We start from the raw sequence: 22,993 nt of genomic DNA, 5'->3' as shown, positions 1-22,993 counted from the left end.
TTCCAGCTTTGCCAAAATGATGAAGCCTGCCTTGTCAAAATAATGAAAATGCTCCTTTGTCAATTACCTACAAAGTAGAATGGTTTGCTCCAATTTTGTTTTCCTTATCTCTATATATGGTGACCCACCATTGTATACTCTGGTTATTCCAGGATTGCTGTATTTCTAAAATATAATTTCTGAATGGAAAAATTGGGTTAAAACTTGGGGGCTCTGGAGACTTTGGATTCAAGTGATGTATTCTCATGGTAACTTTTTTTTTTTTTTTTTTTCTGTACGCGGGCCTCTCACTGTTGTGGCCTCTCCCGTTGCGGAGCACAGGCCCCGCGGCCATGGCTCACGGGCCCAGCCACTCCGCGGCGTGTGGGATCTTCCCGGACCGGGGCACGAACCCGCGTCCCCTGCATCGGCAGGCGGACTCTCAACCACTGCGCCACCAGGGAAGCCCTCTCATGGTAACTTTTAATTCAACAGTTTCTTTTAAAAAAAATCCAGATTGAGTTGGGGCTTGCCCACTCAAGCGGAAAGGGTAAAATTTTGCAATCCAGTCATTTATTTATTGTAAGAAATGGATAAAACTGCAGTTCATTCATTCACTAAAAAAATAAGTGTATTGGGCACGTATTTTGTTCCAGGCACACAGAACGCAATGGAAAATAAGATAAACATGCCTCCTGCTTTTATGCATCTTCCAGACCCCCAGTGAACCTGCAGTCTTGTATTTCTTTCATTGGTCTCCACCAAGGGGACCATGGCCTCTAAAAGATGAAAATTATCTACTCTGGTAATTAAGAAGAAAACACTGATATCGTTGTCTCATTAGGGACTCTGTTTGCTGGGGCTTATTCTAGGTTCAATTTATTGAGTACCATGAACTGTTTAATTTACTGGGTACCGTTTAGTGAGCACTTACTCTAAGCCAAACATTATAAAATCCTTTCACTTAAATCTTCATTACAGCTGAATCAAGGAGATGGAGATCTACAAGAGGGACTGAGGGTCTTGTCCATGGTCACTCATTCACTAAATGGACAGCCCAGAGCAAAGCCTGGCTATGTCTGCACACCTTCTTTTTGTGTGACCATCGTTATGACACACTGGCCTCTCCAGGTTTCATAACTGATCAAACCTGCTTTGATCAGTTATTTGGAGGTTGTAGCGATCTTGCTAGAATGATCTTACTAGAAAGTGTCTAAAATATATTAGGGGTCATGATTAAGACAGTAGCAATATGCAATTTGAAAAAAAATAGCTACTTAAAGTAACTAAAATAGAATATGTGTGAAAATATCAAAACATGGTATTTTAGACATCTGTTTAAATAACTAGGTCATTTAACTATTTTTAAAAATCCAATAAATTATTTGCCTTATTTACCTGTGAAGATTCATACTCCTAGAATTACCTTTCAGGAAAATCCTTGTGAAAATGAGAGAGCAGTTCAGGCTTAAACAAGGATTTTGTTTAATTAAAAGGAGAGCCAGGGGCTTCCCTGGTGCAGGAAGATAACACATGCCTCGGAGTGGCTGGGCCCGTGAGCCATAGCTGCTGAGCCTGCGCGTCCGGAGCCTGTGCTCCGCAACCGCAACCGGAGAGGCCACAATGGTGAGAGGCCCGCGTACCGCAAAAAAAAAAAAAAAAAAAAAAAAAAAAAAAAAAAGGAGAGCCAGAAATTCTGAATTCACACTAACGCATTTGGAGTCTTTATGAAGTTTACTTCTTTTTTTCCGGAACAATGACGTGAAATTAGGTGGGAGGAATGGACCAGAAATTTCCACCCTGCCCTCAGATGGCCTTGTTTCTATGAATTTATGGGTAGTCTCTCACATTTGTAATGCTCTGAAAATGACCTAGAACTTTCATGCAACTGCTGATCAAGAATAAAGCCAAGGTGGGACACTCCTCGTGGCGCAGTGGTTAAGAATCCGCCTGCCAACGCAGGGGACACTTGGTCCAGGAAGATCCCACATGCCATGGAGCAGCTAAGCCCTTGTGCTACAACTACTGAGCCTGCGCTCTAGAGCCTGCGAGCCACAACTACTGAGCCTGCCTGCCGCAACTACTGAAGCCCGTGCGCCTAGAGCCTGTGCTCCGCAACAAGAGAAGCCACCGCAATGAGAATCCTGTGCACCACAACGAAGAGTAGCCCCTGCTCGCCGCAGCTAGAGAAAGCCAGCGCACAGCAACGAAGACCCAATGCAGCCAAAAATAAATAAATAAAAAATAAATTTTTAAAAAAGAATAAAGCCAAGATGATAGCTAACCTTCACTGCCCCTTTTCTCCCTCCAAGCCCCTCTCCACCCAATTCCTGCCTCCAAGGACTTGAACTTTCTAAATGCTTAGATCCTAAAACAATAAACAAGTCTGTCTCTAGGATGGAAATAAATAAAATTTGGGGAAGAAATCAAAAGTCAGTTTCCACTTTCCAAAACGAACTGTACTGTGTATTTTTTTTTCCTCTTTCCTTAGCTCTTCTTCAAATTGCTTGTAATTTCATGGAAAACTGCCCAGGTGATTTTTTTTTTTCCTTCAAAAGTCAATAGTTTCCTTCTCTAAAAATAATTATACTTAAGAGGATAAAAATAAAAACAATAGTGTTGGCATTCATGCAATGAGACGATAAATGCCCTTAATATGTATACTAACAATATATGAAAGATAGTTTGCAGATTCTTTTTAAAAAATAAATTTATTTATTTTTGGCTGCGTTGGGTCTTCGTTGCTGTGTGCGGGATTTCTCTAGCTGCGGGATGTGGGATCTTCCCGGACCAGGGCTAGAACCCCTGTGCCCTATATTGACAGGCAGATTCTTAACCACTGCGCCACCAGGGAAGCCCAGTTCTCAGATTTTTAAACGTTGTTCACTTTTAATTACTTTTTGGTGAATCAGTTACCGATTCTGTCTTTGAAGTTTTAAGCTTACTATGGAGGTTACACTGTACTTTTTTTTTAAATGAAAAATGTGCAGTGTATTTACTTAAGTGGAAAGGAATTGTAACGTGACTGCTACTTACTTCAGAATACAGGGTGGTTGTACAGGAAGATCAACGGACAAGTAAGAGCAGTACTGGTTGCCATAGAAACACAGTGAGAATAACAGGACCTTCTTTTACTCCCTGCTCGGTACCTGCCTATCTTTTTAGCCACTTAATCGCCCAGTACCTCATCTTCACCTCTCAAGTGGATATAATCCACCTACTTGTTCCAAATTTAACAGAGACTTTTAAAGTCCTTTTAACCTCAGAAGAAACAAACTCAAAAATGAGAAATACTGACAAATTGATTTCTAATATTAGCATATTCATTCAACAAAAGATTGACATATATTGAGCCAAAACCTAGGAGAAAGTTGTCAGGGCAGTTAAGTGAGTAAAAGGAGAAATTCTGGTAAATTAAACTCCTCCTGAACAGCTACAGCTGATAAGGCCACCTCTAGACTTCAAAATTAAAAAGACAGGTAAGTCAGACAGAGAAAGAGAAATCTTGTATGATACCGCTTATATGCAGGATCTTAAAAGAAATGATACAAATGAACCTATTTACAAAACAGAAACAGACTCACAGACTTAGAGAATGAACTTATGGTTAATGGGGGGGTGGAGGGAAGGGAAAGTTAGAGAGTTTGGAATTGACATGTACATGCTGCTATATTTAAAAAGGATAACCAACAAGGACCTACTGTATAGCACAGGGAACTCTCCTCACTGTTAAGTGGCAGGCTGGATGAGAGGGGAGTCTGGAGGAGAATGGATACATGTATATGTATGGCTGAGTTGCTTTGGCTGAAACGATCACAACATTGTTAATTGGATATACTCCAATATAAAATAAAAAGTTAAAAAACAAAACAAAAACAAATAAGATACAGGGATATAATATACAGCACAGGAATATAACCAATCTTTTGTAATAACTTTAAATGGAGTATAATCTACAAAAATATCAAATCACTATGCTGTACATCTCAAACTAATATAACATTGTAAATCAACTATGTTTCAATTAAAAAATATATATGTAAATTAGAAGAAAAAGTAAAAAGACAAAACAGGTGAAGAACATTTCACACAACAGTTATTTATTGTAAATCTACTAAGTAGCAGTCAGTGTGCCGAGTACCAAAGAGACAGAGGATGACGGGGGAGGTACCTGCCTTCTTGGAGCTTTACCTGCCTTCCTGGAGCTTGCCATCTAGTGGAACACTTAGTAAATACCCACCACACGTCAGGCTGTGTAAATGCTTCGTATCCACTAGCTGATCCGTTATCACTGCAACCCTGTTTTCCAGGTGAGATAACTAAGGCTTTGAAAGGTCATAAACTGCCCAAAGAAATAAGCCAGTGAGTAGTACAAGTAGGATTTGAACTCACTTTTGTCTAAATCCAAAGCGTATGCTCTTAACTATCAAATGAAAATGACCGACCCCATTTATACCAAATGACTCTCCCTATATTTAAAAGTTTACATAAATCAAACCCAGGTGATCTTCAATCTTACCTGTTATCTTGCAGCCATAGACTTCAAATCTCATAGATATGCCAGTTTCCCAAGTCACAGGTTTGATTCGGACAAATCGAGTTATCAGGGGTTTGGGGAAAACTCCAATCACAACATCTGTGGGGTTGGTGTTTCCCTGAAAGATCTAGATGGAAAAAAGGAAGGGCCCTTTAATAGCAGACATTTTGGATTGTCTGAAAACAAATCCAGAAATATGTTTTCACCAGTGCTTGTCAAATTATTTACAATTTCTTCACTGTTTACCGTGCCTGAGGTAGTGTTAAGAATTTGTCATGCTATTTTTCCAAATAATGGCAATCAGAAAGAATTGCGTCTAATACAGTATGTTGTCCTAATCATCTATTCAATTTTCTGAGAGAATAGAGCCTCCAAAGGTACTATTATAAGGATAGCATTTGTTATAGAATACTATGCTATTATCTAAAAAAGTGGGAACATTATTAACATTATCAGAAGGACTTACAGAATACTGTAGACAATTCTTGGGAACTCTCACTATTGTACTTTCCCAGGAACCCCTCAAAGAAGTGCTTTTTGAGTTCAATGTACGGTCTGGCTTTTTGAAAATTCTAGGTTACGTTCAGCACTAGGTCAAAGAGCTTCCTCCCTTTTAACTTCATTTCTTGATGGAAGATCTTATCCCTGACGTTAATGAAAGACTTTAATCTTTTTCAGTTATTGGTAAAATTATGTGTTAGTGGTCAAAATCAAAACTGAGTTATAAATGATATGTAACGGAGAATCAGTTTTCCCAGCGCTTCTGTTTCTAGTTTTAAAAATGAGTCATTTTATTCTAAGACAGAAGAGGCATGTAACTGCCGATGTAATGAGTGCCAGTCACGAACCGGTTTCCCACAAGTGTCTGTTGGAGACACTCAGCCTGGGCATGGCGCCACGGCAGTGTCTTCCAGTGAGATCTCTGAGGAACGGGGACTGTCTGCTATGTGGAACCCTCCGGCAGTCAACCAGTCTCAGATGGGACTGAGAGCCTCCACTCCCCTGGATTTTACTCCAGCTCTGGGTGGGGACAGCTGTGTAAAAGCACCATGTCTCAGTCACAGGCCTTGTGTAGCTAGAGCATCCCTGGGCCATCAGAGGTGCAGAGACTCCCACCCACCTTCCCAGATGAGTCCTAGGAGGAGGACCACCGTTCCCCTGGGAGAAGGGGCTTAGGAGAGTCAGCCTGGAGTTCTTACTCCATTTAGCCCATGAGGCCTGCTCCATGGGAGGTGGTCAAATGCTTTACTAAGTTGGCTGTTAGCTGGTTCCCCCTCCTGAGACAATTTAATATTGAATTTATCTCAGCCTGTGACGGCCTTTAGATTTCTGTCTTACTTCAGTAAATCTCTCTTGGAAACAATCTGTATGGAAGCATTTTTGTGTGACGATGAATAAAGGGGACCTGCCTGAAGGAGCAGAGCTTCCCAAACCAGTGTTTCAAGGGCCAGTGGATCCACCTCAGGGAGGGACCACAGTCTGGTTCACCCTGAAGGCATTTTGTTTGCTGAAAACCAGGTAAGGACACACACGCCACCAACAGAAAGAGGGCTGCTGGAATGCTGGTGGTCAAAGGCTGCTGTTGCTGAGGTACATAGGCCAACTCTCTCTGAGGAAAGCAGGGCAGGGGGAGGTGCCTGAAAGGCCCCAAAGTAGTGAAAGGCAGGTGGGCAACGAGAGCTGAACTCCGGGTGGATGTGGGGATCTCATTCGGGTTCAGTGAAAGGGTGCAGACACATGCCAGGTCTTTGCTGACCCTTTCTTCTTTCTGCCTCCTACTCTGGAAGGCCCTCTGTGTGCCAAGGTGACCCAGATCATGGATCGGGAGTGAGCTGTGTGCATGTCAGACACCCCTACAGCCCTCGTATGCTCCCCACACCCACATCTGGGCCACGCGGACAACCGCGGACCATGGCTGAGAAGCGTGTCTTGGAGAGACAGCGCTCATTGATTAAAGAGACTGCCTGAAAGCTGGGGTCAGCCCTCCCTACTCTCTCTGGTTCTTCTGTATGTTGGTGTGTCCTTGTCATTAGTGTTTTTTCGTTTGTTTGAAACTAAAGCATGCCTTCAAAAAACGACTCCAAAACAAGAATAAGTCATGACACTCAGGGTCAAAATTTACTGATCTCCACCAATGATGACTATGAGGGTTTTTCTTCCCCAGATGGAGGGTCTGTTCCACATCCTCTAGGGCTAGACAGCGGCCTTGAGCTGGTCTGTTCACAGAGCAGCTGCATCCCTATATCTTCGGCCTTCCTGCCTGCCCTAAGGGACAGGGAGGGCTTTGCAGCTAATCAAAGGGTATTTATAGGCCTCTCACTTCACACCCAGTAGGCTTTTCTCAGTTTCACACCCAGAAGGAGAAAATCAAGGCCAGGGATGCCCCAAATGGAGACCAGGACATGTTAATTGGTCTCTTCCCGAACCCAGGATTCCAGGTTACCTGGATCTTTGCTACTATCCTCACCAATTCTGTGCATTTCACTCGGCCTCCAGGGCAAGCTTTTAAATTGGGGGGAAACAGCAAGCATTGAGTTCTCCAAAATCTTTTGATTAGTAAATCAGAGCAAGCATAACTTCAAATAAACAGCAGGCTGAGAAAAACATCTCAGTTCCAAATAATTCAGAGCAGAGTGTGTGTGTGTGTGTGGGGGGGGGCATGGTGTGGCCTCCTCAACAGAGAGGTAGTGAGGAGGTGGCTGTGGCTCATGGGATCTGAGGGAACACCTGTAGTTCTGTTCATTTGCACAGAATCAGCCAAACACACTTGGAAATTAGTTTGTGAGCCACAGAGGGTAGATGAAAAGGAGTCTTCTAAAACCAGCCCATTACAGAGAGGAAGAAAGGATCAATCTAGGAAAGAGAATGAGGAAACACAGGCAGAAAGACAAAACAAAACAACTCCAGAGGTTCTAAGAGGATTGCGTTTATCGTGTGCGTAGCCCGTGTCCCCGTGGGAGGTTTAAAGTGATTCTTGAGTTTGACTTAATTTGCCCCGTATTGACTTTTCTTGGAAACATCCATATAATTTCCTTTTGGCTTCTGGATCTGGGAACATGAGACCCCTTGGTCAGATTTAAACCTTTAATTGCACTTTTCATTTTAAATCAATTCGAAAATAAACCAGGCAAGACAGCAAGCTCCCAAACAAACAAGTGAAAATTGATCATCCACTTCAAAGACCGGATTGCTGGAGGAGGTGGAAGGGAAACTTACAACAGGTTTATTTCCTTCTTTTATGGTGATCCAGTCTTCCCCGTTGGAGCTAATGTCTATTCTGTATGTCTTGACATAGTATTTCTTCTTGGTTTCCTTTGAAATAGCTCCCTGTGTCCCGACAGCAGTGACAAAGCGCAGAAGGCCCAGGTCTACCTGCAAGACAATACCAGCCTTGTCAGTGGCCCATCCTTGTACCTCCGGAATGTGGAGCATCTTTTCCTGTGGGTACCATGGTGTCGTTTTCATCCACCTGGGATCAACAAACCCTAATTCCATCGGCATCAACAACCCCAAGAAAGCCTCCGATAAGAGAGCAGCTGCCCTAGGTTGGCAATGGCCAAAAAACAGACCTTTCTCATCGTTGCTACCAAGATTGCTTGATCCTTGGTACAAAAGAGAAAACTGGGTTCAATATCATGTTACTGTATTTTCTAGGAGATTCACAATACTTTCTAAATAGCACGTTAATAGATGTCATTTTACACGGGCTTCCCTGGTGGCGCAGTGGTTCAGAGTCCGCCTGCCGATGCAGGGGACGCGGGTTCGTGCCCCGGTCCGGGAAGATCCCACATGCCGTGGAGCGGCTGGGCCCGTGAGCCATGGCCGCTGAGCCTGCGCGTCCGGAGCCCGTGCTCCTCAACGGGAGAGGCCACGGCAGTGAGAGGCCCGCGTACCGCAAAAAAAAAAAAAAAAAAAAAAAAAAAAGATGTCATTTTACAAATAGAAAAATCAAGACCAACAAGATCGGCTCACGTACTGGATGTGGAGCGGCCTGGGCTAGAACTTGAGTCTAACATGATCCCATTTTCCATTACCTCCTTCCAAACAGAACGTGGATCAGAACGATCCTGACTCCGAAAGCACTTGTGTGTGCTGCCGGTTGCGAAATGGGCCATAGATTTATAATCTGGAATGGAGTCGAGAGAAGGAGGGCAAAGTTAGGATTTTTGATCCATCTAAATTTCTTCCTTTTCCGTATCTCTCGTTGTAGTTCAGCTTGAGAGGCCGGAGGATTCCCAGGCATCAACGTGGGAAGGAACGACGCCTCTGTGGGACAACAGCTAGGACTTAACAAGCTTCCACTGGTGAGTTTCCAGGGGAGATGTTCCTCAGCACAATGGCCTTACCTTCATCCCTCACTAGACTTTCTCACACCCCTGACGGCTGGGCCGCCTGGAGGGCACCACAGTAGTGATGACCAGAGGATGACCAAAGCTCGAGGTCCCTGATTGCATCCCAGAGGTCTGCAGTGGCTTGAGTGTTTCCCATGGCCCTGTGATGTGAATGGGAAGGACAGAGATCAGGCCCTCAAGGTTCCAGTACCGGCTCTGCCTTGAGCTTGCTCTATAGGGCCTCAGACAAGTCACTTCATCTTTAGGCTTCTAGTTCTTCATTTGTAAAACAAACGAGTTGGACCAGATAACCCGGAAGACCCCTTCCCTCTCTGACTTCCTAGGACTCCATGCTTTCAGAAAAGTGAAATAAGTATTTTTTTCTTTAACTTTCCTTATTTCCATTGTTAATAACCAAGAATCATCTTAAAACAAAAATCATTACCAGTTTCTCTAAATTAGAAATATTTTCCTTTTATGAATACATTTGATTATTCCTATAAAGTTGTTTTCCTCTACTATGCCCTCTATTTATTGGATTTCTGTATAATACAGAGATTTTAAGGAAATGAAGCACAAATATTTGGCAAATATTTTGTAAAGGACACAAAAAGTAATTGCACGTTTCAGCTGATTAACAGTAACAAGATATTTCAACCGTATATTATATTCACTAGTAAGAGGCTGTTTTCCCTGAAAACGGCGACAAAAGCCAAAAAACAAAACCCCCCCAAAACCCCTAAGCACACCACCGCCCCCCCAAACACAACTTCTGAATCCTGCTTTCCAGTTGCTACATGACAACCCAATTTTCTGAAAACAATAAATATTTCAATTAACCCTCTAGTTCCCATGGGTCATGAACAGCTAAAGAATTTCCATTTTATGTACAGCCTGCCTTGTGAAGAACACTATTGTCTTCCACGAGTTGCTTTTTCCTGAAGGCCCTTGGAGTAGTTAAATCAACAGGTTGCCAATTCCTTCAAAACTGAACCAAGACTTACATCCAGGAAAAACAGCAATGTCCCTGCCACAGAGAAGCCGACTTGAACTTAACACAATTCAACAATAGGAGATTTCATCTAGAAAGGAAGGGGATACCATTCAATGTAAAACAATCTTTCTTTCATTTTCCTGATTTTTAAGATGTAAAGTCCAGCCTCTAAACGCTTTCACCAGATTTAAAAGAAAAAGGAGCAAGCCTTTAATAGCAATAATTATTTTAAGATAATAATGGTGGATCTTCTAAATCTTAATTTAACAAATAAGTATTTATCCAACATATTTTATCAAGTGCCTATACTTGTTAAATGGAATTTGCAGTTTTTCCAAAAGTGAATACTAGCACTTTGTATGAATCTGTGTACAAATTTCAAAAAAAACGGAGGCAGTCCACATTTACCAGATTTAGCCAACAAAACTGCAAGATATTCAGTTAAATTTGTATTTCAGATAAACAACAAATGTTTTTAGTATAAATATGTCCCATGCAATATTTGGGACATACTAACAACAGGTTCATTGCTTACTTGAAATTCAAATTTAACTGGGTGTTCTTTTCTGGATGTTATCTGGCAAGCCCAAAGCGAACTCTATTCTGGACAAATAACCAGATGATTTCAGGTTGCTGCAAAAACTCTGATTTCCTAATGCTGCAACTTGAAAGTTAATGGGTACTCTAGACATGGCTGCACGGAACTTTTTCAACTGTTTTCAGATGCTCTCAGACACTTAGTGCTTTGCTGACTGCCCACTGAGTCATGCCCTCGTGCCTAATACCGAATCCACTTTCAACCTGAAGGGTCCTTAAAACCTTGACATCCAAGGGAGCATGAAGTAGAGCTGTGCAAATAAACTCTTCCCGTCAAACTTACAAATGGCTCTTCAGTTTGGAAATGCTTAAATTCCCATGAGTACATATGCAGCTTAGGCTGATTGGAAAGAACTTTAGAACTTCATTCCCTGGCTGTCCTTTTCCTATTTTAAAAATTTTGTTCTCAGGGTAAGATTTAGTTACGAAGTAAGAAAGAAGTTAACTGGTGGTCAACTAGAAGAATCCTAGGCACTAGAAACAACTGATCTTCATGCAGATCAATAACAAAAAAACAAACAACCCAATCCAAAAATGGGCAGAAGAACTAAATAGACATTTCTCCAAAGAAGATATACAGATTGCCAACAAACACATGAAAGAATGCTCAACATCATTAATCATTAGAGAATTGCAAATCAAAACTACAATGAGATAATATCTCACACCGGTCAGAATGGCCATCATCAAAAACTCTAGAAACAATAAATGCTGGAGAGGGTGTAGAGAAAAGGGAACACTCTTGCACTGCTGGTGGGAATGTAAACTGATACAGCCACTATGGAGAACAGTATGGAGGTTCCTTAAAAATCTACAAATAGAACTACCATACGACCCCACAATCCCACTACTGGGCATATACCCTGAGAAAACCATAATTCAAAAAGAGTCACGTAGAACTTCCCTGGTGGCGCAGTGGTTGAGAGTCCGCCTGCTGATGCAGGGGACACGGGTTCATGCCCCAGTCCGGGAAGATCCCACATGCCGCGGAGCGGTTAGGCCCGTGAGCCACGGCCGCTGAGCCTGCGTGTCCGGAGCCTGTGCTCCGCAACGGGAGAGGCCACAGCAGCGAGAGGCCCACGTAACGCAAAAAAAAAAAAGAGTCATGTACCAAAATGTTCACTGCAGCTCTATTTACAATAGCCAGGACATGGAAGCAACCTAAGTGTCCATCAACAGATGAATGGATAAAGAAGATGTGGCACATATATACAATGGAATATTACTCAGCCATAAAAAGAAATGAAACTGAGTTATTTGTAATGAGGTGGATAGACCTGGAGTCTGTCATACAGAGTGAAGTAAGTCAGAAGGAGAAAAACAAATACCGTATGCTAACACATATATATGGAATCTAAGAAAGAAAAATGTTATGAAGAGACTAGTGGTAGGACGGGAATAAAACACAGACCACTAGAGCATGGCCTTGAGGATATGGGGAGGGGGAATAAGCTGTGACCAAGTGAGAGAGTGGCATGAACATATATACACTACCAAACGTTAAATAGATAGCTAGAGGGAAGCAGCCGCATAGCACAGGGAGATCAGCTCTGTGCTTTGTGACCACCTAGAGGGGTGGGATCGGGAGGGTGGGAGGGAGACGCAAGAGGGAAGAGATATGGGAACATATGTATATGTATAACTGATTCACTTTGTTGTAAAGCAGAAACTAACACACCATTGTAAAACAGTTATACTCCAATAAAGATGTTAAAAAAAATAAAGACACTGAAAAAAAAAAAAAAAGGAACAACTGACTTGAAAGGAAGGAGCCACTGACTGAAATTAACCGGGTGCCAACACATGAAACGACCAAAGTCCCAGACTGAAAGGCCCCAAAGCATACGTATGAATCACTCGTAAAGAAGAAAAGATATTTTCTTTTCTCAACAGCAATGAAATGCATTCACAGCCTCCCCTTGTAATTGCATAAGGTTTCCTGTTGTGCTTTAAAACTCTGCAGATTCTCTTGCTCACTGTGCTGGGATACGTGAAATTTCATTTCATTTTTCTTCCGAACATTACTACTGCTGGGTTTAGAAAGGATGAATGACAACCTCACCAAATGATTAGGACTGGGACTTGAACGATTGCAATTAAAACTGAATGGTACCCAGAACTCTACCAAGACACAAACCAGCACTGTGGAGACGCCCACTGACAACACCACAGAGGTTCTTTCAAGTCCTTTCTCCCTGGGGACCTTTGTGGAATGCCCTGAGACCCTCAGCGCCTGAGAGAGTTTGGGGGGCGACAGATCACTCTCAGCCTCAGAAGCACAACTGCTCACACCACGGGTATCTGTCAGGAGACCCAGAGGGACTTAACACCTGGCTGTTTATACCTTTCTCAGGGCTGAAGCCCTCTGCTAATCATGACATTGGCCTTGATCTACCTGCTGTTTTAGTCTCACTTGCTGCATCTACCTCCCTCCAACCGTATCTTCCAGCCACATAAAGAATTTATTCTTCCTAACACAAGATATGACTTTTCTGTCTTTGTGCCTTCATATGTAAAGTTCTGTCAACTTAAAAGAACATTTTCCTCTTTTTTTTGACTGCAAATGACTATTTTCTCTTTTTGGTCTGATGGGCAGAATAAGGCACTTCTAACTCCAAGATGTTTAGTGCAAAGCTCAGGTCTCCATCTGTCAATTCATCATATTGTGTTTTCCCTCTACTTCCATCCAGACTTTTATGATTTCTTTTAAAGAATATCTGCTTTTCTATATAGAAAAGTGATAGATGTCTATTGAAAATTCATAAGATGCAGAAGAGATTAAAGGAGAAATTAAAATAGTCATAAGACCACCAATAGGAAATAACGGCTGATAATAGCCTTCCAGAGTTTTATTTCCTTATGCAAAATATATATAACCATCGTGTGTATGTTTTGTTATTGTAAAAATGAGGTCGTATTACCTCTATGTTTGATATCCTGCTTTTCGTTTAGTTTTATGGATATATTTCCATGCCAAAAGTATTTTTCTACATTATCAATTTCAGCGGATGCATGGTATTCTATGGCCTGGCTGTAGCGTCACCTATATAATCAGTCGGCCGCCTGTGAACACTTCTACTCACCTTGATTGACATTCATCCAGTGGACACTTAGTACTGTGTTTCCACTAAGTTCTGTATTAAGTGGTGAGGATACAAAGCGCAGCAAGAATGGGAGACACAAACACAAGATTACAGGATGGGGCAGTGCACGGAGGAAGGAGAGGTAGGGGGACTGGACACATCTCACAGCTGACTTTGATGTCTAAGACACCTACTGAAAGAGGCACAGTAGGCCCTCACAAGTGGATAAAAAGGGAAAGGATGTTCTAGGGAGAAGGAGGAACAGGAAGGGCAGAGGCAATGGGGAGGCAATGAATGAATGAAATAACATCACTAGACAACCTACCATGTTTCCCTCACTGCTATAGACACTATTTGTCAAGAAATGGATTGACCTCTAAAGAGTACTGTGCCCTGCTCATTCGGAAGCCAAAATAATCCGTTGTCATGAACACCATTCAAAATCTGGCCATCCTCTTGGTGGGTTAGGTTTTTGAATTCTGATGAGCTCTCACCAACCTCATATCCAGTAGAGAAGATTGGCGACCCAAGGCAGGCAGCTGGAGAAACAAAGACACAACCCCGAGCAGTTCTATGTAATGGCCGCCCTCTGTGTTTTGGAGGGTCCATCATCCTAAACAATATTTCCCTTCTTCTCTTAAAAATTCAGACACACAATAACCATAATTAAGTAACCTGCTTTCCCTAAATCCATTCAGCTCTGCTCCCATCACTATTTTCTTATTTTGAAAGAATGTCATTTGTATTTCACAGCTGCTTTATTTTAAATTGGAAGATGGGTGTGATTTCACATCTGAGTTTGATGTACTTTCTGTTTAACATTAAGGGTGATGGTGAGGGGGTGGGAGGATGGGGTGGGGTAGCACAGAGCTGAACGTGAACTGCATTCACTGAAACTGTGGAACGTTTCACTCCGTGTGGTGACGAACATAAACATCTGGTACTTATCTGATGGTCTGTAGGCAATTTGACGGAAGTTTACCAAACTCCTTTTGAGTTCGAGTGGCCATTCTGAGTTAACTTATCACTGTTAGCAGAAGTGACCCCATACGACATCCTGTTTCCAATGTAAATATAAAAGCGTAACACTGCTGGTAGAATGTCTACGTACATCTTATCTTCACTGTGCTCCTCACACAAAGAGAAGACGTAGCTAGACATCACGCACAGAGGAGGAAAGCGCAACTTTCAACCCGGGTGGGGAGAGACACACCAGTAGAAGAAAACAGCTGTCTTCATCCCCTTCTGGGGGGCAAGGGATGGTGTCCTACAGCTCCTGTGGGGTGAACTGTCCACCTCCAACTCCCTCTTCGTTGTAAGATGTCTACAGGTATTAACCCACATGCACTTTATGGCCATGGCATTGTCTTAGTAATGACAGGAAAAACACAATCCCCAGATAAACAGAAGCCAGGAGAGATACACATTTTACTGGGAATCACTTGAGGACAAAGGGCACATTTTAGCATTATGCAGTACATCATGAAGCAAACCTCTGCAAACTGCTGGTTAAATACCAGCATGCAGCCTCCCAGCCATGAAATAGACATCATCGCTTCCTATAATAATACATAACTAGCTATTGGTAATGTCGTAATGTGGAAAGCCTCATTTCTAAAATGAAAAATCTGTCTTGCTCAATAAAATACTGTCCATTGAGCGAGCATTGACAAGGGAGTGTTTCCCGGCTTTTCACATTCCCAAGACAGGTCAGTACAAGAGCCTGAAAAAATAAAGGACAAAGAACTGGAGTCTGATTAAAAACAGGAAAAATACTTTCTTGTGGAGGGGAGGTGGAGTGTGTCGGATTCTTTTTAGAGCATCTCTGATGACTCAAAGAGCTGTTTAATTCATCACTAGACACTACAAGCTAAAGACAATATTTTTAAGCAATTGTCTCATTTCCTTAGATAACACACGTGCTTTCTGGTAATGCCTAAGGATCTGAACATCAGTGCTGTTCCAGGATCTGGGGGCTTAATTCACAGCACCTGATCATCATGTTCCTTGACTGAGGATCTTGGACTTTTTATAGCTGCCAGTAGGAATACAACCATTTTATAGTTGGTGACATAATTCTCTCTTTATGTATTTTTCATGATTACTGTATTACATAGAAAAAACACCGATGGCTAAAATTACTATTATATATAGAAAATTCATAAGGCAACCCCTATGTGTCAGGCATTTTATTAAGGGATAAATTTATATACATTATCTTTTCAACTCTTAACAATCATACAAGGAAGGTTTTGTGGACAAAGCAACTGAGGAACAAAGTGACGTGTGAACCTTGCTCAGAGTCATGTGACTTGTCAGTGATTAAGCCAGGACTTACCCCAGATCAGACTGGTGGCCCATGTACATGCCACTACATCCATGCTCTTCCTCAATTCCTATCTTAAAAAGCACAATTATCAAAAGGTAATTTAGAATTTCTTAGTGAACAATAATTAAATCTTATAGTTATTCTTTCTGGAAATTACATATTTGTATGATTATTGAGAATATGAAACCATTTATGATTACTTTGACTCCGTTTAACATTTACATTGACTACTGGAAAGCCAAATTTTGCAAATAAGTCACTCATGCTGTTGAAAAACAAGACAGTGGTGACAGATCATTTTTAGCAAAAGATAATGAGAAAACATTTTAAAATTCTGGTAAAGAATACAAATATCCAAGAGCAAGAAAAGTGCAGTGCAGGAAGAACCTCACCAATTTTCTTTTCTCGTCTTAATTGCTTGAATTATTTTTTTTTTTCCATAAAGGAAAGCATTTTCCTGGGTGGAAGCAAACTACTGGTTGCAACAAAGCCTGTGCTGATAGTAAAACAATGCCAAATGAATGAACAGATGAATTTTCCTTTCCAAAGACTTGAGTCAGCCAGCTACAATAACACTAGATAAGGCTGTGCAGCCCAGATGCAGTGCAAAGCCTGGCTTCCCCGATGCCACTGTACTTCGCACAAAAGAACAACTAGGAAAGCACAAGACAAATGAAGTCCTCAAACAAGGGCTGACCTCTGTCTCCTTTGGCTGATAAAGGAGATTATGCTGTGGGGCTCCACTGCCTTTGGATGTTGGCATATCCTTTCATTCTCGCATTAATGTTTTGGGCATAAACCAGAAGAAACAAACTAAAGAAGAAATATTTAATTCTGATATGTTCTTGGAACTGGAGTGCCATGTGGTTCTTTCTGAAGAGTAAGATCTCTTGTAGTTGTTAAAACGGGCAAGTGGCTTCGGCAGGAGGAAAGGAAAGGGACTCTGTACTGCAGGTTAATACCAGCATCTCAACTAGAGACATTTCCAGAACCCAGCTACCCAAATCACTCCCACGTGGAAACCACAAAGATGGAGTGAGGAGGACACTGTTCTGGGAGGAGAGCACGGCGGGTCCACATCTCAGGGTGTCTGATGCAGCCTTTCAAAGACCTTTGAGAGCAGGGCAACAGGACTGTGACATCCACCGGAAAATGCTCAGCTTCACTGATGACATCAATTTAAGACAAATATGGGAGAAGTCTTCACATATTCCATGCAAAATCTGAGGGTTTCTTTTTCCCTTCTATATTTTCTAGAACAGATATAATATTGTTCAGAGAAAACAAATATTCCATTTGAATTCCTCTCTTACTCAATAAGCCTGTAAAATCTGGACATCAGGACACAATGTATTCTGATAACAAAGGAGGAGAAAATGAGATCGTATGGGGGTTCCTATAGACTCTGGGATACAAGTAATCAGCATCAAAGACAAATGGAAACTTCTATGTAGAGTTAAAGAGAAAGGCTGACCGAATGCCTAGGCTTTGGCAAAGATTGTTGTACATTCTTAAGACATACGCCAACCTGAAAACACTGTTTTTCTTTAAAATGAAGAAGCTTCATTACTTCAACACCATGTTCACTTGCAGATGGGGACCTCAGAAACTTTAATAGCTCAGTCAGGAGGATGACACTTAGATGGTCCCCTCTTCCAACTTAGATACTCAGAAGTTCTTACTGGGCGATAAAAGATTCAGGGACTTCATATTTTTACTAACATTTTTTGAATACTTATTTGTAAGTTACATTAAATTGAAAACCTGAGCCTAATACTTTGATCTGGAAAGAGGATAAGTACTCAGAACAGAACAAATGTAATCCCTAGAAACTTGGTTAAGAATTTAACCTACAAACTCCGTAGTAAAAATCGCATGATGGAAATGTCTTAAGAGAGAAAAATAAATATGCTACAGTTTAAAAAAAATTGTAACCAGCCTCAGATATGCATAAACATGATGTAGATCTAGTCAAATGCCTATAGGACCATTGTACCATGGGCTCTTGCTAGAAGATCCAGTCAGCAAAGATCTAGCAAGCATCTCCTGCACGGAGGACACAGGCTGGCTTAGGCTCTCCTGCTGTAACTCTTGGTTCCATCCATTAATTGTTTATTGTAATACTCATGAAAGCTAGGGAAGCATTCTCCTAGTTAGAAGGCTTAATGGGTAGGAATTGCTTGGGGTCGCTATGCACGAGCAGGTCAAGTGGAATGGATCCAGTTGACCGCATTGATCAACATGCTGTAGCTTTCATCCTGAAGCTGAACGTCTTCTCTCCAACAAAAATACCAACGCATAGCCCATTTAGTTATTTTTCCTGGTTTTATGAGAGTCATAATGATGCATTGGTACACACATTAACCGTAAGAATGTGACCCTAATATTTTTTCCCTTAGTCATTTGGGTAATTGGAGTGTGTGTGTGTGCGCACGCGTGTGTGTGTGGTTTTTACCTGTAGTAGCTAGATTGTTATAACTTGTTTGAAAGAGGGACAGAGCCCTCTTTAACTTTAAATTCACCTAGCCTGACCTTCAGCGCCTCATCGTAGCAAACGCTCAATACACATTTGCCGAGTTTAAATTCAACGCTCTGTCAGTTCAGCGTTGCTGGCAAGATCTGAAACTCCTTTTTTCCAGATAAAGCCAGCTACCCATCGTTAAGCCAATGTTAGCATTTGAGCAACAAACTTGTACTCTTAATTGAGGAATGTGACAATTCTTATCTTGGTGTTTAAACTGCAAATATTAAAACGACTCAAAATTGCCAGTCCTTTGAAAAGTTCACCACTTACAGGGAAGGTCTGCTGGAAAAGTGTTGGCCAGGTCCATGCCACGTGAAGGATTCTTTTTAATTTATTTCTCTAAAGACCTCTCACTAACTTACAAAGCGTCCCTCCTCCCGGACGCGCAGGCGTCAGACGCGCAGGCGTCAGACGCGCAGGCTCAGCGGCCGTGGCTCACGGGCCCAGCCGCTCCGCGGCATGTGGGATCCTCCCAGACCGGGGCACGAACCCGCGTCCCCCGCATCGGCAGGCGGATTCTCAACCACTGCGCCACCAGGGAAGCCCTTAAATCATTTTTTCGCCATATCCATCATGCTCTCCAACCTCTTCTCAATCTTTTTGTTTTAGAGCCAACTTATTTGGGATCATGACGTCCACAGGATATTTATGGATTGGCTGTATCTGGTATCTTAGACTTTTCTCAGACCACTTCTGTATTTTTGAAAAAATTGGTGACATCATTATTTCACTGTCTAACTATAGGTCTCCAAGTTTTCACCTAATTAACATATGATCCTCATACGATGTTGGAATTGTAGCTTTGTGTGGCTGGGAAATGAGTGCAGGTTTCAGGCCTTTTGTGATCTTTGTGTTTGTCTCATGGTCTCTGAGAAGCAGCCCAGTAGAAGAAGTAGTAATACTAATTCTGCATTGAGGCCAGGCAACATAACACCTTCCCAAGGTGCAGTAACCTCAGTTATGGACACATACATCTTTCCATCTATCAGCAGTTTAAGGAGATTTTTAAACCTGAAAGACTAAGAAAATATTAAACAGGTACAGGTAAGGTCTATTTCTGTTTCAAAAGCTGTTGTTCTATGCTCCCCATAAACTTTTTTTTTTTTTTTTGGTGGTACGCGGGCCTCTCACTGTCGTGGCCTCTCCCATTGCAGAGCACAGGCTCCGGACGCGCAGACCCAGCGGCCATGGCTCACGGGCCCAGCCTCTCTGCGGCACGTGGGATCCTCCCGGACCGGGGCACGAACCTGCGTCCCCTGCATTGGCAGGCGGACTCTCAACCACTGCGCCACCAGGGAAGCCCCTCCCCATAAACTTTTATTATCTGCAGTACTGGGGAGATTTCTAAATGACTCAAGATCAACATACATCTGTACTCAGACAGCATCTGTCTATTTCAGCACCAACAAAATGGCTTGTTTATTATTAGTTTTGCAGTAAGTCACGCCTTTAATTTTTCTCCCTCCTTCTAAAAGTTTGGTTTCAAAAACAAACACAAGGATGAGTTTCTGGAAACTGAAGACTTGCAGATGGGGGCAATGGTCTAAATCAGGCTCTTGGCCTATAAACTTTGACAGCATCCTTTTACACTGACTTTCCATGTATTTCTCCGGGATCTACATGGGCCTCTCAGGTTGATGAGAGTTTCATGTGTTGATGGGGAATCTGGACGTGCAGGTGTCCAAGAAAACCCCTCTACTTGGCGTTAAAAGTCCTGCAAGGAGCTGACGGGATTACTGAGATTAAAGTCGGTCACCCGCCCTAAGTTATAACAAACGCTGCCCCGGAGACAAGGGAGAAGACAAAGAACGGGCTGCCTAGGTACAACTGGTTGTCAGAAATTGTGTGTAAACAGTGGGTCTCTGAAGGGATGCCAGTCATTCCTGAGAACAGATGAGATGAACTTCATGATTTAATATATTTGGTCAACTGCATTTTCCCTGTTTGGAAGCTTACCATTCAGTCAGGAAGTGTATACTGCTTTTTCTTTTTTTGAAGGTGATTTATAAAGGAGGTGGGAAAGCGCTTGAAAGAAAACACTTGCAAAGAATTACTCTCTAAAAGAATCATCTGTAATTACCATTCACAATGGATGTTCTATAGTTTCGGACTGAGCAGAGGCCAGCCCGTGGCAGGAAAAGAGCTGGAAAGTTGGAAACTGCATGGATGGAGGTGGGTAACCAAGGTGAGGAAGGGGGAAACGTTTTGTGCTCTGAAGACACACCGTTTTGCCATCCAAATGCTGTCAGGGAACAGAACTGCAAATTCTTTTTAATGTTCTGAAAGAAAAAAATCTGTCTATAGTAATTTCATGCATTTCAGTCCAGGTCACACAATGGGAAAAATGCATCTGCACGTCTACTTTCAAAGCACAGGAGAACAAGCACAGGTGTTCCACGAAACATATCATGCTCTTCCTCCCCTATCCCTGCCTGGAGTCCTTAACATAATGGAAGAAGCTGTGATTTGCATTTATCCACCAGAACCATTCTTAACACGTGGACAGACACATCTATTTCACCACATCCTTGGAGGTGACACAAGCTGAAATGTTTTCTTGGTGAACATGGCCATGCTGTGGTGTGTGTGGTGTTGGGGGTAGCGGGATGGGCTTCTTGGCAGAAAAAATAGAGCTAAGGCCCGTATTTGGAAATGTGGAAAAAAGCATTTCTTTATGCTACCTTGCAGGTTTCCAGGACAGTAAGAATCCTATCATTTTGTCACTACACTTTAAGATGCAAAGTCAGGCCTGAGAACACATTACTCTGCGTGGTTTTAATAAAACTCCTGGTATATAAGAAGAAATGGGGGCTTCCCTGGTGGCGCAGTGGTTGAGAGTCCGCCTGCCGATGCAGAGGACACGGGTTCATGCCCTGGTTCAGGAAGATCCCACATGTGGAGCGGCTGGGCCCATGAGCCATGGCCGCTGAGCCTGCGCGTCCGGAGCCTGTGCTCCACAACGGGAGAGGCCACAACAGTGAGAGTCCCGTCTACCGCAAAAAGAAAAAAAAAGAAAAAGAAATGGAATAAATAAATTTTAAATGGAATTTAAATCTTTTGATAAAAATATTTTAATTGAGATGAATTTTATATGAGACACATGAATATTCTAAATCTAGACACTTTACAAAAAGATAGGTAGATAAACAAATGTTCCCATAAACTCTCTGGAAAACAACAAAGTTCTTAGACTAAGGGAACTAAATTATTATATTACAGAAGTTGATAAGAATTCAGTTTTAGTATATTACAGATTGAACCCCAAATTACCTGTTCCTGTCTGCTTTTCCTTTTTGTCCTGCTCTCCAGAAGAGACAGGAATGTCCAGATGTAGATCATGTAAGATGCCTTCTACATTTGTCTTAGTAAATGAGATTCTTTTATTTACGAGTGGTTGATTTAGAGGAAATATGTTAAATGAACAAATGTATTGACTGATTTTTCTTCACATGGTACATGATTGTTAAATAAATGAATTCTCACCGTCTTGGTATTAAAGCTTTGTAAATAAAAGTATCCTTATAAACGAATGCAGTATTTAGAAACATAAGTTAAAACTACAGAAATAGGATAATGTGTGTGCTCCAAAATGTTGCTGGTTGACAACAGCAGTGACTAGTCTGGATTTTTAGAATAATGTTTAAAAAACTAGGCCAGGAAAATTCTGCATACTCTGTCTTCATTTATTAAGACTGGGAACTTAAAAAAAAAAAAAGTTCTTTTCTCTTTTCCCCATGAACTCTGTGTGCCTCCTGAAATATCAAAAACAATTTGTTCAGTGTTTCACATTTCATTTAATTTGCTAACTTCTTTTATTATCATGAATATTTCCCACTGGCAAATTTATCTTTAATTTCCGCATCTTCAAACTTAAGGCTCTGTCAAATCTCTTGCACCTGTAGCCATCAGCCTGTGCATCTACCTGGGTCTCGGTCTTTCTCTTGGGAAATGGGGTCTGTCTTTGTCAGCTTTAGCCCTAAGTAAACACATCAAGTCTTACATGCATGAAGATCACCGTGATGACTTTCTTAAGCTGTATCCCTGGTGCTGCTTTTTTTCCCCTCCACTTTTCTGCATTATTAAGATGGCCTATATAACATGCTCCGAATTGCATGTGGTATTTGTCTTCTTAAGGAAAGAAAAAAGACCGAGTATTGGCCCGACTTTAAGGTGTGAACGGCCTGGAATGGTGGGTAAGCCTTTGCCTTTCAGATACTTCCATCAAAGATTAGAGAGACATGAAAGATGAACTGCCCAGACTTCATCCTGTCTCCCCTAGTGAGCTGCACTTGCCCCTGAACTAGCACAAAAGAATCAAGCAAAACAGCCCCACTAGTGAGGTTTCTATGTGAAATCCTCAGATAAGCTTCAGGGTGAAGCCAACCTAAACAATTACTTGATCTAAGGAAAGAAAACCTTTTTAATTAAAAAAAAAATTTTTTTTTGCTATGTGTTGCCAGATATGATTATCAGTACTATTTAAAACGAATTCGAGCTATGCTTCATATATTTATATTTTCTTTTAAGCAAGCCCATGGTACCAGCTGATAGAGTAAATTTATTTTTAATAGAATCACAGAATCTTAAATGCTTGAAAGGATTTCAGAAGCTGTCAGGTC

At 41.8% G+C, this 22,993-nt stretch overlaps 1 protein-coding gene and 1 long non-coding RNA gene across 11 annotated transcripts in view; one reads left to right on the top strand and one right to left on the bottom strand.

Moving 5' to 3' along the window:
* Window positions 1-16,705, top strand: part of LOC136793865 (uncharacterized) — a 38,231-nt gene extending 21,526 nt beyond the window's left edge. Inside the window, exons 2-3 of the long non-coding RNA XR_010839893.1 lie at window positions 8,727-8,820; window positions 16,296-16,705. This is a non-coding gene — a long non-coding RNA (uncharacterized lncRNA). The remainder of the gene's footprint in view (window positions 1-8,726; window positions 8,821-16,295) is intronic.
* The window catches only part of NRP1 (neuropilin 1), a 140,372-nt gene that overhangs the window by 35,999 nt on the left and 81,380 nt on the right, over window positions 1-22,993 (bottom strand). For all 10 annotated transcript variants that reach the window (XM_067030368.1, XM_067030369.1, XM_067030364.1 and 7 more), the window contains 2 exons: window positions 7,733-7,888; window positions 4,499-4,643 (listed from right to left, as the gene is read on the bottom strand). In XM_067030368.1, coding sequence (XP_066886469.1) covers window positions 4,499-4,643; window positions 7,733-7,888 — 301 coding nt within the window. The remainder of the gene's footprint in view (window positions 1-4,498; window positions 4,644-7,732; window positions 7,889-22,993) is intronic.

This window comes from Kogia breviceps, chromosome 3, assembly GCF_026419965.1.
Source record: "Kogia breviceps isolate mKogBre1 chromosome 3, mKogBre1 haplotype 1, whole genome shotgun sequence".
NCBI lineage: Eukaryota > Metazoa > Chordata > Mammalia > Artiodactyla > Physeteridae > Kogia > Kogia breviceps.
Note: the sequence above shows the minus strand (reverse complement) of the source record. Positions and strands in the feature narration are given on the sequence as shown.